Source organism: Cornus florida, unplaced genomic scaffold, assembly GCF_030987335.1.
Source record: "Cornus florida cultivar Cherokee Brave unplaced genomic scaffold, ASM3098733v1 CherokeeBrave_3.0.0_Hap2_Chr05, whole genome shotgun sequence".
Lineage (NCBI taxonomy): Eukaryota > Viridiplantae > Streptophyta > Magnoliopsida > Cornales > Cornaceae > Cornus > Cornus florida.
Genome location: NW_026775575.1, coordinates 14,703,226 through 14,719,590, shown reverse-complemented (window position 1 = coordinate 14,719,590; position 16,365 = coordinate 14,703,226). Strand labels below are relative to the sequence as shown.

The 16,365-nt window shown below is 37.5% G+C and overlaps 1 protein-coding gene across 7 annotated transcripts in view; it reads right to left on the bottom strand.

Moving 5' to 3' along the window:
• The window catches only part of LOC132306138 (uncharacterized), a 43,228-nt gene extending 30,463 nt beyond the window's left edge, over positions 1-12,765 (bottom strand). Inside the window, exons 1-5 of one of the 7 annotated variants that reach the window (XM_059803387.1) lie at positions 12,405-12,765; positions 12,113-12,143; positions 11,981-12,012; positions 11,820-11,870; positions 7,055-7,124 (exon numbers count right to left, since the gene is read on the bottom strand). In XM_059803387.1, coding sequence (XP_059659370.1) covers positions 7,055-7,124; positions 11,820-11,870; positions 11,981-12,012; positions 12,113-12,143; positions 12,405-12,635 — 415 coding nt within the window. In that variant the 5' untranslated portion in view covers positions 12,636-12,765. The remainder of the gene's footprint in view (positions 1-7,054; positions 7,125-11,819; positions 11,871-11,980; positions 12,013-12,112; positions 12,144-12,404) is intronic. The other 6 variants (XM_059803388.1, XM_059803390.1, XM_059803383.1 and 3 more) reach the window with 6 other exon arrangements.
• Positions 12,766-16,365: the final 3,600 nt, after the last annotated feature.

Genomic DNA, 16,365 nt, shown 5'->3' with positions numbered 1-16,365 from the left:
AAGAGAATTCCTACCTCCTCCCTGGATCACCTAGCTATACAGCACCTCTAAAAAACCAAGAACATCATCCATCTCCCAATCCGGAAAAGATCGCTGAAAAAGCACAATCCTAAACCGGGCATTTAACTCATTTTAAAGTAATAACATAATGTAATTGAATGATTGGATATGTTTTTTAAGTACATGTCCAACCAAAAATGCCGGACACATATCCCATACCCATGTCTGAGGGATACGTGTCCGACACAGGTATTTCATTACTTTTGAAGAGTCCATGTACCAGAGGCCATCGCTCGTGCCTTAATAATTTAAATGCATGTTCCAAAACATTTTTGGGCATATGCAATTCTGGTTGCTACTTATCTTATAAACTGCATACCTTCTAGGGTCCTTCAAGGAAAATCACCCTTCCAAATGATGTTTTTTGACAAAAACCCTTTTTCCATTCCTCCAAAGATGTTTGGGTGTGTGTGTTTTGTTCATAATCTAAGCCCGGGACGAGACAAACTTGATCCTCATGCATACAAATGTATTTTCTTAGGTTATTCTCAAACTCAAAAGGGATATAAATGTTACAATCCAATTCTTCGTAAACAATTTGTGAGCAGATGTAACTTTCTTTGAGGATTTCCTTATTATTCCCATTTGTTTGGAGGACTACGTTCTTTAAGAGTCTGTTCTTCCAACTCCAGTTTTTTATTCTGACATCCCACCAGTTCTTCGTGTCTATGCTCGTCGCCGAAAAAGAGTAGTTAATCATATTCCAATGACTGAAGTAGTAAACCCAGCCTTGCCACTTCCACCAGTCGCTTCAACACTTGGAGATTCTTCCATCTCTCCGAACTCTGATCTTGATTAACCTATTGTTGTTCGGAAAGGTAAACAGTCTTGTATTAATCACCCTATCTCTAATTTTGTATCACATAATAAATTGTCCTCCTCCTTTCAAGCTTTTTCTTTTTCATTATCCTCTATTACTCTTCCTAAGTCCTACAAGGAGGCACTTTCTCATCCAGGGTGGAGGAAGCTATGGAAGAAGAAATAAAGGCTTTAAAATTGAATCATACTTGGGACCTTGTTCCTAAGCCTGCTGATACTCAGGTTGTTGGTTGTCGTTGGGAAGCCTGATGGTATTGTTGACTATCTCAAAGCTCGACTTGTTGATAACGGCTACACTTAGACTTATGGTCGTGATTATACTGAGACGTTCTCTCCAGTGGCCAAACTGAATTATGTTCGTGTGATAATCTCTCTTACAACTAATCTAGACTAGCCACTTCATCAACTTGATGTTTAAAATGCCTTTATACACAATGACCTTACTCAGACAGTCTATATGGCTCAACCACTTGGGTTTGAGTCTAAGGGGGAGTGTGTGTGTCATCTAGTCCCCTCGTGCATGGTCTGATAAGTTCAGTAAAACAGTGGTAGCTCATGGTATGACCAAAAGCCAAGCTGATCACTCTCTCCTTTTTTAAGAAAACGAAATGTGGTATTGTGATTCGTGTGGAGTATGTAGATGATATCATTATCACTCGCAGTAACAGAGATGGGATACAAGTTCTAATCCATCACTTGAGTTCTAGCTTCCTTCCTAAGGATTTGGGCAAACTTCATTATTTTTTAGGAATTGAGGTGGCTCCATCGAAGCAAGGCATTAGTCTTTCTCAGCAGAAGTATACTCTTGATCTGTTATAGGATACTGGATATCTTGGTTCGAAACTACACCCATGGAGACTAATGTAAAAGTTAAGGTGGATGATGGTGACCCACTCGCTGATCTAAAGATGTATCGGAGACTTGTAAGTAAACTTATTTGCCTTACAATCACTCGTCCAGACATCTCCTATGTAGTCAGTGTTATGATCCAGTTCATGACCAGTCTTCGGGAACCTCACATGAAGGTAGTTGTATGCATCATAAAGTATCTCAAGGGTGCTCTGGGACGTGGTTTATCGATCTTCTGGACATCTTTGGATTATGGGATACACAAATGCAGATTAGGCCGGTTCTCCTTTGGATAAACGGTCCACCACGGGTTACTGCGCCTTCATAGGAAAAAATCTAGTAACTTAGAGGAGTAAGAAATAGACAGTTGTGGCTCGTTCCAGTGTTGAAGCAGAGTATCGTGCCATGACGCACACTGTCTGTAAACTTACTTGGTTGAAAACTCTTTTATAGGAACTTGGGATTTCAATCCAGTACCTAATTCCTCTCCATTGTGACAATCAAGCAGCTATTCATATTGCTAGCAATCCCGACTACCATGAGAGGACTAAACACATTGAAGTTTATTGCCATTTCATTCGATCTAAAGTTGACTTGAATGACATTGTTACACCTTTTGTTCCTTCTGGTAGACAGCTGGCATACATCTTCACTAAGGCGCTTCCCAAGAACTCTATTTGATTCCATATGTAGCAAGCTAGGAGTTATTGACATTTACTCTCCTGCTTGAGGAGGAGTGTTGTACAGTATTATATGAGTTGTCACACGTATACAGTTAGATTACATTGTATATTAGGGATTTCTGTATTTTGTAGCCGCCTTCAGCTACCCTCATTACCATATATAGAATTACCATGTATAAGGTTTACTTGTTCTCCACTCACCTACTCCCGTAGCTTCTCCGATATAAACACCATTGTATCAGTCTATTACTCACTCAATAATATATGTTTTCATATATTCTCTCTCTCTCTTTCAACAGGTTAAGTTATTATATAGCATGCTTGACCAAATAGACTAAACAACATATAAACTCAATTTTACTTTGTAATTATCAATCATGCATCTTAAATCACTTCATCTAATAATTGTAAGAATCATCTCTTTGTTGTATTTAATAAATTGTTCAATCTCAAATCTACAATTTGTAGGTATCATATTACACTACTCCACGTGGCCCTTTGAAAAGTCAAACAAGTGTGATGACCTGAAGGTTGACCTCTCAAGGTTTGATGACCTGGTTAGATGCCAGGGTTTTGCTTGTGACTTAGGGGTTGCTGTCTCGAGGTTTGACGACCTGGGGAGATGACAGGGTTTTGTGACTTGAGGGTTGCCCTCTCGAGATTTGATGACGTGGTGAGATGCCATGGTTTTGCTTGTGACTCGAAGGTTGCCCTCTCGAGATTTGATGACCTGGTGAGATGCCAAGGTTTTGCTTGTGACACAAGGGTTGCCCTATTGAGGTTTGATGTCCTGGTGAGATGCCATGGTTTTGGTTATGACTTTAGGGTTTCTCTCTTCAAGTTTGATGACCCGGTGAGATGCCAGGGTTTTGTGTGCCTATGACTTAAGGGTTGCCCTCTCGAGGTATGTGACCTGGTGAAATATCAAGGTTTTGTTTGTACTCAGTTATGTGTCACACAATTATAGCAGTCCAAACTTTATTTGACTTTTCAACGTGCCACGTGGGCGCAACAGTCCACACTTGTTTAACTTTCAAAAGGGTCACGTGGAGCAGTGAAATATAACACCTACACAATTCAATCTAAGAACCGACTTAATTATTAATTAGTCAAATAAGTAAAAAGATCATCAATATAATTTATAGGAAATCACAACTAAAAAAGTTAACATCGGTATCATAGACCCTACCTCTGATTTGTTTATCTTTTAAAAAAGCAATTAAAAACAACAAATCTACAAATCCATATCATACACCACAAGTAACCACCACTACAATATAGCAGTTTCTCTCCTTCATCTACTTCCAGCTAGTGGAGGCGCACCAATTTACCCTTGGTGCAATATAACTTCCTCCAATACCACCACATAAACAAAGTCTCTCTTATCTCTCCTCAACATCTATCAAACAAACCAAATTAATCTCAATTTTAACCTTGCAATTTCATGTTCTGGTTTTACTGTTCATAGTTTAGTGGATTAAAGAGAATGGAAAGTATAAGGACCGAAACGAGAGAAAAACCTAATTGCACCGGTTGTATTAGTGACATGGCATCACCAACTAATTAGATACTCCCACGTAGTGATAGGACCCAATAAAATAAAGCACTTTTACTTATGTGACAGGATAAAACTGGTTGACGACAAATATTAAAAGCGCAGAGAAGATTTTCTTCCACAACTGAAGGCTTTAATAAGTCAAGGTACACACGGTGTATTAGACCTAGAGGACGGTAAATGCGTCTTATGAATATTAATTTAAACTTTCAACCAACTTTTAAAATACTTCTGATTATAAATTGAAATTTTGTTAATTAGTTTGAAACTAATTAACTGAAATCAATGTGTGGTAACCTTGTGGGCAGGTGTGTCGTGGACAGGTGCAAGAGGCACTGGCAGGCTACCACACTAGCGAGCTACAGGTGCACAGTCCTACATCTCCTGGGTGTGGAAAGGATAAATGCTATACATGTAGGTGTGTCACCCCAACTGGTATAAGGCCTTTTGGGTAAAACCCAAGAGCAAAACCGTGCGGGCTCGGGCCCGAAACGAACAATATCATACCATGTAGTAGAGTGGGTCGTTACAAATGGTGTCAAAGCCTAACCAGCCGAATGTGTGGCCAACGAGGACGTTGGCCCCAAAGAGGGGTGATTGTGACGACCTTGTGGGCGAGTGTGCCGTGAGCAGGTACAAGAGGCACTGGCAGGCTACCACAACTGGTGCACAATCCCGCATCGCCTGGGTGTGGAAAGGGGAAGTGCTATATATGTAGGTGTGTCACTCCAATTGGTATGAGGCCTTTTGGGGTAAAACCTAAGAGCAAAATCGTGCGAGCTCGAGCCCAAAGCGGACAATATCATATCATGTGGTGGAGTGGATTGTTACACAATGACCTCCACACAATCATAAATAGGGAGAGCAAAGACAAACAAAAAATAGCATGGAAAACCCCAATAGTCATGAACACTGCACTACAAGAAAGAAATAGTACAACTAGGTTACCCGATCCGCACCCTAGAATTCTCTAATTAGGGTAAACCACAATAGCCATGAACATTGTACTACACGAAAGAAATAGTACAACTAGGTTACCAGGTCCGCACCCTAGAATTCCCTAATTACATCTTGACACGGACACACCAAAGTATCCACTTAAGTCTCTAGGTTGTCCACTCCATCAACAAATTCGCTCCTCACGCAATCTACTTCTCCATCGCTTGTTAAATCCTTCTGTACTTTTAGGATTGATTATGCCGATCTCCTGGTTGTAGGATATTCAATCACATAAATTTGACAATCAATTGGAAATCCAAATATAGAACAAGGATTGTTTCTTTCTCTAAATAAGGATTGTTTCTCTATAATCTTTAGAGACTCAATTATCTCTTGGACTGACTATAACCTTATATATAGCCAATATAGGAGTCCCATGATACATTAATGCAGAGTCCAACTGAAAGTCTGATTTAATAGAGTTACCAAAAATAAAAGTCAACAGGTTTTGATAAATTGAGCTATTGATCGACACCTATTGAGAATTTCTCCATTAAACAAGGCTTATTGGATTTTAAACATTTTTTCTGGAGAAACTTTGTTTGATCCACCTATCAACGAAGGCTTACTGAAGAGCCATCGATCAATCGACCCATCTATCCACAAATTCTGATTTTCTTTAAAACTTTTTAGAAAACATTGAGCTAACCAAACGAAGATCCAATCTAGGTCAACTTCAATTACCTATGTCCTGGATACGTTATTGAACCTTGCAATTTCTGCGTCATTTTCTACGCGAAACTTTATTGCTGATGTCTTCAATGTGCTTTTTAAGGTTGTTGATCCTTCTTGGCACAGGCACCCACCTCATCGGTTCCTGTGGTTCTTGGTTGTAGGCAACTAACACTTTGACGCACCACAACCAAAGAGTTGAGTAGGAATTTGCCAATACATGACTCATGTTCTCACCGTAAGTTTAGAGATTATTGTGTTCTTATTAAGTTGACGAGTTTGAGAAACAGGGCTTAGAAAGCCCATCTCTGCATTTCAAGTGTAGATATGGAAAGCATTGTCCTCATCCAATCTTCAACCAGAAAATTTAATATTGAATTACACAATTTCCAAAAGAACTCTACAAATTTCACCTCCTTCTCCTAGCCCTTTTTACCTCAGCAATTTTCTCGCATTTACTGTCACTGCCATATGGCGATTTTAAAACCCAAAAGTTTCCCAGTGTTAATTCTGCATATATTACCTCTCCGACCTGTGTAGTTCTCCATCTTCAAACAATAAGGCTATATTTGCGATTTGTTCAAGTTAAACCAAACATGGGCCAAAGAAGAATGTAATGGTCACAATGGTCTTGTATAACTAATAGGACCAAAGCGACTTACGAAAAAAGGTTCTTTGATCTTGCAGAAGCACAAAGATGACAAAGGATGGAAACTCGATCGGATATTGATGCCACCGGGAAATTGAGAGAAAAAATAGAAATCAGTGTGAGAGGATGATGTTTCAAAGGCAAAGTTAGAGATTTAAAAATCTAATTTTTTGTTGTTTCAAAGGCAAAGCTAGAGATTTAAAAATCTAATTTTTTGCTGTGTCAGATCAGGTGAAGTTGTCTATCGAAAAATATAAGGGCTTAATCAGATCAAATTCTATCCGAGGACACTATGGTCAATATAAAAGGCATCATAGTCATTAACAAAAAATTAAAGACAGGTTGCATGTGATTGAGTTGCCGTTCCTTTTTTCACAACAGATGGATGAAAAGGGCGTATCCGATGGACTTCTAAGAAGTTTGAGGGGTTTATTGCACAATTGGTAGTTCAAGGGAGTTATCTGTAAAAGATAATAGTTCCTTTCTCTAGATAGTCAGTATATAGCCAAAATGGAGATGATGCTTCAACTTAGGTTCAGCACCACACATCTAAAGACTTCACACCCCCTTTCGAGTAGATTTCAGCTTTAACTCGTCACACCTAGGGGAAGTATAGAAATGTGAAGCAACTGATGGATATCTCCTAAGCAACATCAAATACAGCCTGTGAGAGTAATTGCAACAAAACATTAAGAAATGGGGTTGCAATACCAATACAGACCCCTTGAACAAATAATTTTCAAAAAGATAACAAGTCAAGATGCATACTTTCAATAGCCTCATCTGTACGAAGCCTTTCATTTGTTTTATTTCCACTGTCAACATCACGAAGTTCCACCTGAAATAAAAACAAAAGTTTTCAAACAAATGAAACAAGAAAATGAAGATGCCACCATATTGTGAAGAAAATAAGGATCGTGCAACAATAGAAGGCTCAAGAAAGTTTAGAAGTCCAGTCAAGAATGCAGTCAAGAATGATCGTCCATTGCAAAAATAAATTGCTCCAACAATTTTCAAGGCACTTTAGACCAGCCATCCAATATCCATCAATAAGAATCAAAAGCGCTCCTTCATCTAGTGCAACAAGAGAAATAAAATTTTGCCTGCATTTTTATGCATACCCAAAAACATTAAGAGACAAAAGAATAAAATGTAAAATCGGGCATGGGCTCATCATGAACCATCCATCAACTGTGCTATGACCCAAAAATGCGATCAGGATAAAACCCAACATGGGAACACCATCTTAGATATTTTTGAGTAACCAATGGAATTGGTAAGGATATTGGGGTAACATGAATAGATAAAGCAAAATCCAGCTTCCAGTTGCTACTCTTTAACTCCCAGATGAAGCTTGCTGGTCGAAAGGACGGCACTGGGGTATGCTATAGAAAGGGGAGGCAAAGGAAGTACTTCAACTGGCAAAGACAAGCAGCTAGTTAGGGAAGAATTGGAAATCGTTAGCTCTGGCTGTTACTATACTATTTTTCAGTTATTATTCTTGCCTATTAAAGGAGTCATCTTCCTCCATTGTATTTCCATTTAAATGAAGTTTCAGCTCCAACTCAGTCAAAGAGATAGGCGCATTTTATACTCCTGTCCAAGCAATGGGCAATGATGTTTTCTCTCACTAGCTTCTTTCTTCCTTCTCCCTCTGGCACCGGAGTTTTCCACTCGGGCGACCTTCTCCGAAGACTGTTCTTGTTTCTTTTTTTCGCCTCTTTCGCTTTTTGTTTTCGTTTAATGAAACATTGAGGGTGAGAAACAAGGGTACCTCAGCTCCCTACTGCTCATCTTGAACCAACCATTAAATGTGCTATGACCCAAAAATGCGATCAGGTTAAAACTAATTGAAATGTGCTATGACCCAAAAATGCGATCAGGTTAAAACTAATTGAAAGATGAAAGAAATAGAAAAGAAGACGGAGTAGAAAAGAGAATGTAAGGAAGGGTTGTAAAGAGTAGACATCTCTACACCCATGTATTTTTATTAGTCAGAAATATAGTTACAATAATTGTGGTCAAACACCACTGATTATGCCCACTACTTATTCTGGTCAAATCCCAATGATTAAGCCCATTAATTATGCTTACCACAAGAATATTCCCACATATTCCAACACTCCCCCTCAAGTTGGTGCATAGATATTTCTCATGCCCAACTTACCTACAATACAATGAAAGGAATTACAATTCAAATCCTTAGTGAATACATCAACTAGTTGTTCTTTTGACTTCACAAAGAGCATACTGATCACTCCATCGTTCAACTTCTCCTTGATGAGATACCTGTCAATCTAAATATGCTTTGTTCTATCATGTTAAACCGGCTTTTGTGAAATGCTAATAGAGCTGCTCCAAAAACCAATGGCATCCTCAATCTCCCAATCCTAAAAATGCCTCAAAAAAAAAAAAAAAAAGCCACATCCCAGGACGTTGCCCCGCCATCGAGCCGATAGAAACCAAGGCATGTCTATCTGTGGCAATCCTAAAGAGTCTCGGAAAAGTGAGAGAAAGAGAAAGATCACCCCACCAAATGTCTTCCCAAAAATAGATTCCCCTGCCCGTCCCAAACTCGAAATCTGATGTGTTTGGAAATTTATCCCACCAAATGAATTTCCAAACCTCAACTCCACCTAGAATTCTCACACCTCAAACGAGCACCATCCTCCTCTCGCCTCCCCAAATCTGCTCGCAATCACCCTCCTCGAGAGTCTATGGCTCTTCGTCTCAAATATCTATAAACACTTTCCCAAAAGGGCCTTATTGAAAAGCACCAAATACCTATAGTTAAAGGCTCAAGCCACACTAAGGCGCCAAGACCTCCTTGAGCCAGAGGTGCAAGGCAAGAAAAAAAAAAAAAAATGGCACCCAATAAAGATGCAATAGTTAATATATAGATGCAAAAGTCAAATAAACCAAATACTCAAGTTCAATAGTCAACATACTAACATAAAGATGCAAATGAATAGTATGTCAATTTCAAAGCACTACATAGCATGCCAATTTCGAGAGCATATAAAACCGAAAATCAGCATATAAAATATAAAATCAGATTCTGGAGTGAGAACTGAAGTGAATAACAGGGTGAGATTCTGGAGTGAAAAACAGAATTGAGAGATGTTTGTAATTCAATTAAGAAATGAGAACTGAAACAGATTCTTGGGAAGAGTGGGATTGTGCGAGTAGGTGATTGGTATTTCTTCCTCGATGGATATTTTGGGATGTGTGTTTGGACTTTCCCGGTGACTTATTTGGGCCTTCCCTTCTTCTTTTTTGATAAGTGACTTATTTGGGCCTTCCCTTAGGGGCCTCTTCGGGGAGAGTGGCTTCTTTCGATCCATGTGTGATGAAGAGCACCCTTTTGAGTCTTCCAACATATTACTTGCTCTGTTTTAGATTCCTACTCTGGTAGTGAATTGGGATAAAGTTTGTAGCCCTATCAGGTAAGTGGTTTGGGTGTTAGGAGCGCTTTGTTCAACAATGCTTTGTTCAGAGTGGAGGACAGACCATGAAGGAGGGTCATTGTGTGTAAGGTTGGGGAACTTACACTGTGCTTGGAACCTCAGGATTTCATAGTAATTGGATTTCAAAAGGAATTTCACTTGTTTGGACCTGGAATTTTAAAAGAAATGGGATTTGAAGGGATTCAAAGGGAAAATTGTGAAGATAAGAAATACAAGGAAAATTGAAGGAGGGAGGATTTGGTAATTAAATACTTAACTTACCAATATTACCCTTCTGTAAACTGCTTCCACGTCTCGCAATCTACAATCCTATTTCACATCTTTCACATCTCTCATCCTAAAATTGTATAAAAAAATTATTTTTTTTCATAAGCAGGCAATGTATTGAGGATCACCAAAAGATAAACTCCCTCCATCCCATAGTCGTCCATTTTGGGGAATATAACTTTCTAAGGGGACATGCAATTATTGCATTGTCCCCTTTTAAAATTACCAAGTAGTCCTTTTCACTTTAAATATTTGTATTATTAAGTTAAGAGATTTTTGTAAAAGTTAAAGGGTAATTATGGAAAGATAGCCTTTCATTTGTTTTGAAAAGGGAATGGGACAACTAATTTGGGACATCCCTAAAAAGAAAGGTGGGCTATTAATATGAGACAGAGGTAGTATGGTTCAGTACAAGATTATCACAATGAGGGCTCCAAGCAAAAGTGGAAAAATAGAAAAATACCACTTCCAGTATAAAAGAAAACAAAATAGAACACAATGTAGATCTTACACATTGGACACAACATCCTGCCAATCAATAACAGCAGCAGTGATTTGGAACCATGTCCTTTTAGCAACCCAACTGCAGATTGACAATTTCCTTGATGATATCTAGTATTCCTCTCACCCCATATAGCCCATAAAACAACAGCAAAACCATCTTGTTCAACTTTGATCTCATTGAATTACCCTTTGTAAAAAGAATAAACCATTCTATTATTTATTCAAACCTATAAAATAAAGGCATAAACCAATTTAGGATGTCATCGAACCAAGACCAGATCTGTCTAGCAAATGGGCAGATCAAGAACAAGTTATCTCTATAATCCATATTAGATAACCATAAGGAACAAACAGGTTTAGTACAACTTTGTTACTTAATTTTTAGATTTCTTGTTTCTAGTCGCTCCAAGTAGGTGAAGATAATATCTAGTCATGCTAGTTACTTTTAAAGTATGAACATGGTTAATTATTAATTATAAGCTTTAAGAAGGTTACCCATTTGAGGTTAGCTGAGCTTTTAAGATTATATAGGGCTTCTTACAGAAGTTCTAACAAGTACTATTGTTGTCTTCAACAAAAAAGATTCCTCGACCCCACGGGGAGGGCCTAACATGACAATGCACTCACCTCAGGTATTTGGAGGTTAGGGATTTGAATCCCCTTGGAACCTTCCTCAGATTAATTGTCAGGTGCAAGTGAGATAGGGGAACTACATGTGCCAAGTGGTGAACAATGGGATTCTCCAAGAGGCCTGACAACACCATCGCCCTTGGTTCTACAATTGAGAATTTTTTTGGTCTTAAGCTAGAAACTTATATAGTTTTCAAACATAATCTACTGTTCTCTGAAATACTTATGGATGAACTAACTCGAAATCGAAACATTAAACTTAATTGATTCCCATAAATGGAATATGCAACTTAATATTATCAAAATCCATACCATTCAAAGACCACAAAACTTTGCAGCCACTTATGTGTATAACTATACAAAATAACCTTTTTTGTATTACTATATCAAACTGTCTACCATTTCAAATAGCATATTAGCTTATTTTACATATTAAGCACATACAAATGATCGCACGTACTTATAAAAAGCATGGCAATGCATTGTGCAATGGAATTCTAAAATACATACCATACTGGAAACTTGACAAACAATTTCTCCCTGTTCTGTAATCACCAATCAAATTTTTTTTGCAATCATATTTTTACTTCTAAGATTCACATTTGAGATGAATCAATATTTAAAAACCAAAAAGAAATTGTGAAATAGTGGGATCAAAATTAGACCTGTATAACAGCTCCTCCTCTTCCTTGGCAGGAATGCTGCGCTTTTAAAACCTAAAACAAGTTTATATCCATGAATGCAATCAGACCATAACTTGCAACAACCTTTCATCACACAAAAAACACAAACAAATGTACAAATGTGAAAATGGCTGACAAATTACCTCGTAAACTTTGCCTGATGTATGAGAAACCCCTCATCCCCAATTAAAAAAATCATAATCAACTGTTGTTAGTAGTTATGCACAAACTACAAATGTGAGTTTTGATTTTAAAATCAAGATTAAAACCCAAACCTCGTTTTTCGATGATCTGTCCTGGTTTCACCTGCAACAAATTGAAAATGTTAACAATCTAACAAACACGCTTAGACATTTGGTTATATACATCACACCTAAACATCACACACAGATATATATATTTGTGTGTGTGCGCGCGCGCGAGTAGATCTATTTGAATTATGACCAATTTGGTTGGATAATGAGAAACCTCAACATTTCATAAACCCCAACGCAAGAGTAAGTGAAAATTCACATAAATATATAAATACAAACATGTACGGATCACTAATAAAGAAAGGGAGCTCACATCGGAGCCGCGAAGTTTGAGACCACGGTACTGTATGGCGGACCATGGAGCCGCGAGGACGCGTCGGAATGCGTGGTGAACCGACGGCTGTGATCGTCTATCATCAGTGAGGGCCACCGATATCAGAGAAGCATATCTACGACTAGGAGGTAAAGACGATGGTGACGGTGATGCTGAAGCCGTAGCATGGTGAAGGTAAGGAGAGAGGCGTTTGGTGAGGAGGAATCGCATTTTTCCTCTCCTTTTTTATCAATGGAACGCAGTACCTTAAAATGACAGTAGGGAAAGAAAAACTATATAGTAGTATTAATCTTCTTCTTCTTCTTCTTTCGTTTTTTTTTTTTTTTTTTTTTTTTGATCATTCAAGGGCCCAAAGACCCAAAGGCCCTAAATGAGTTATGCTTCTCTCTCCAAATTTAAAATAATAATAATAATAATAATAACCAATGAGCATGGCTAAACCAATTCGTTAATTCCTCATCAGACCTAACAAAATAATATTATAATTCTTTTCAACACTTGAGCAACATAATTAAACAAAACAATACTTGTCCTCAATACTTCTACTCAACATAGCTTCCTTTTTTACGGAGGGATTTGAAAAAAAAAGAAAATAAAGGATGGTGTCAACTGTGTTCCGGTAGTTTTTAGTGGAGGAAAAACTGGAGGAAAAACTAAAGGATTGAAAAAAATTGGGAAAGATAGGCCTGCTCGGAATGACACTCTCAAAACAGTTTTGAGTGTCAAAAATTTAGAAAACAATTCATTTGTCTGCTTGGCACTTGTTTTTGGAGAAGTGTTTTTTAAAAACTGAAAACTGAGGGCCTGTTCGGAGGCCCATATCTGATATTGTTTTGGTGTTTTGATTTTAGTTTTGGGCCAATATCATGTTTGGAGTGGGCTGATATGGTATTTAACAGTGCCAAAACATTATCATTTTTGGGCCAAAACCCATATCAACATTTTGGTGATATATGGCACTGTCGGTGAATTGTTCTGAAACCAAAACCAAACCAATCCTCGTTTATACTGTAGCGGTGATATCATGTATATAAGGTCGCATATCAGATTTTAGGTCATTTTTCAGCATCGTTTCTCTCTCTTCGCGTAGCTCCCTGAAAGGCGACTTCAGTGGCGATCCAACCTTTTCCACCACCGATCTGGCAGAGCTCCTCCACCAGGTACGTCATTTTGTGTCTCTGTTTGTATCTATAGATCACATATATCTTCGCTTTCGAGATTTACATTTGGGAGGTCCTCGTGTTCACTTTCTCTCTCTAATATTGTGACAATCAGAGTCTATATTGCGTTTCCAAGTTCTGATCTTTATTCGAATCATGTTGTGAGTGTTGTAATTTAGGGCATTTGTGTCCAGATCTCAAGTTTCTCCACCACCGATCTGGCAGAGCTCCTCCACCAGGTACGTCATTTTGTGTCTCTGTTTGTATCTATAGATCACATATATCTTCGCTTTTGAGATTTACATTTGGGAGGTCCTCGTGTTCACTTTCTCTCTCTAATATTGTGACAATCAGAATCTTTATTGCGTTTCCAAGTTCTGATCTTTATTCGAATCATGTTGTGAGTGTTGTAATTTAGGGCATTTGTGTCCAGATCACAAGTTTCATGAGAGGGTTTGATTTTAGCCCTGTTTCTGGGTTGTTTCTTCTATCAACCATTGTTCTGATATAAGGGTTTATATGTCATCCATCGATTGTGTGTGTTGCAATGTGGAAGCAATTAGAATGTTGACTGAGTTAATTATAACTATCGATTTTAGCGATATTTTCAAGATCTGTTCTTGGTCCAAATTACAATTTTGCAAAGGATCTGTATTATGTATAAATCAACCTAACAGGCTCTTATATCATATCAGGCTTGATCGTACATTAAAAAGCAAAATTAAAATTGATATTTGTAAATTATTAAATTGTTTGAATGATCAATTTGTTGTATTATATTATTTAAGGACAAATGGGAGGACAAAAGATTCGACAAAAGGATAAAATTTAAACATTCATCAACTTTTAAATTCTCAAACTTAGGATGATGAAATCTACAGCCAATATATATTTTCGAACAGATAAAAGAATGCTTGTGAATAGCTCCTTTAAACCAAACAGTCTCATTCCAAGCAACAACATTTTTCTTAGGTCTAATATTTTCCCAAGCAGTTTTAATGGTAAACTACCCCTTACTAGGTAACAAAATAACTTGATCATTATTTAGAAAGGCTGGAAATCTGAAGGTATGGCATTCCTTAGCTCAATAAGCTCAAGGGTGTTGGTTTGAGGCCACTGCCAGTGGTTATTAACTATAATATCAGCCACAGTTGTTTGTTCATTGTAAACCTGAGTCAAAGATGACTCTATTACCTATTCTCATCACAATAGGGCTCATAGGGAGCCAATAGTCATTCCATAACCAAGTGTGTGTCCTTTTACCCACTTGATGCATAATAAACATTCTAAAGTTAGTTCTAATTTGTAAGATTTTCCTCCAGCTCCAAGAACTACTTTGAGGAATTTTAATAGACCAAAAGTCTCTATTTCTAAGGAGATGAACTTTAACCCATTCAGTCCATAGAGATTGAGGCATCAGTTGAATAACTTCCCATAAGTTCTTAGCCATAGCGGCCCTGTTCCAAGCATTCAACTCCAAAGACTCAAACCACCTTCCTTTTTAGGGTAACAAACATCCTCCGAAGCTACTTTTGAACCAGCATTCATTAAAGAACTACCCTTCCACAAGAAATGCATTAAAACTGAATTTAATTTATTAAAAAGAATAGCCTTATTATTTTATATTTTTTATAAGTAATAATATTTAAAAAGGCGTTCAATAGGGGAACTCGTCCCGTAGACATAAAATAAACCGGGGTCTAAGGCCCCAAAGAATCCAAAAAAGAAATTAAATCAACAGAAGAGGAACACGAACTTTTGTTCACATAACTAAATAGAGAACGAATCGCTTGTTGAATATTTGAATATTCATTGGTAATATAAGAAAAAGAATAAACATTTACATCTCTTTGAAAAAAATGCACTGATAATTTGTCAAATCTTGTCAATTCACATTCGCATATTTGTTGATATTATACAAAAATTCATAGGGTTGCAATTAAGTTTCTAAAGAATGGCCTAAAGAATACTATTATACATTTATTTACTGGAACACTCACCATGCACTAAATGATTAGAATATTCTCTCAGTATATTATGCACACATCTGAAACAAAAATATGATTGTTGCCATCCAGAGGTATTACTTCTGTGAAATGTACTTGCAATAATATTTCCCTGAAATTTCGTAAAGAGATAAAGACAGTACCTTGTGTGTTGTACTGCTATATACCACTTTCCTTCACCTTGCTCTTCGTGAGATGAAGTGTTTTATAGACAGTACATTTTTTACTTATCATTGACGTGTTGAATTATGAGTCAAAACACAATTCAATATACTAAAATGTTCAATTACTTAATAATAATCAGATGGACATGAACAATGACAATGTTGAGCAATACCCATCAAGAGACATTCATTCTCTTGATGGTGACAATGGTGAGGATGTTGTAGTTGTTGAACAGGCCGATGCCGCTGTTTGGTGTAATGCCCATCAAGAGAAATTCATGCTCTTGATGGAGGAAGAGGTTGGAAAAGGAAATCGTACAGGCACGACTTTTAATCCAAATGGGTGGACACATATTGTGGACGCAATGTTATTAGAAACTGGAAAGAAGTACACGAAGGACCAATGTAGACAAAAATTCAATAATATAAGAGCATTGTACAAAGATTGCAAACAAATATTATCTGAGACTGGTGTAGGGTACAACAGTGAAACTGGAATGATTAACTTGGAAGCTGAAAGATGGGTTCGATTGTGCAAGGTTAGTATTTCAATACGTGTCTATTTACCATACATACAGTAAGTAATTAGTGATTTAGTATTAAAATGGTT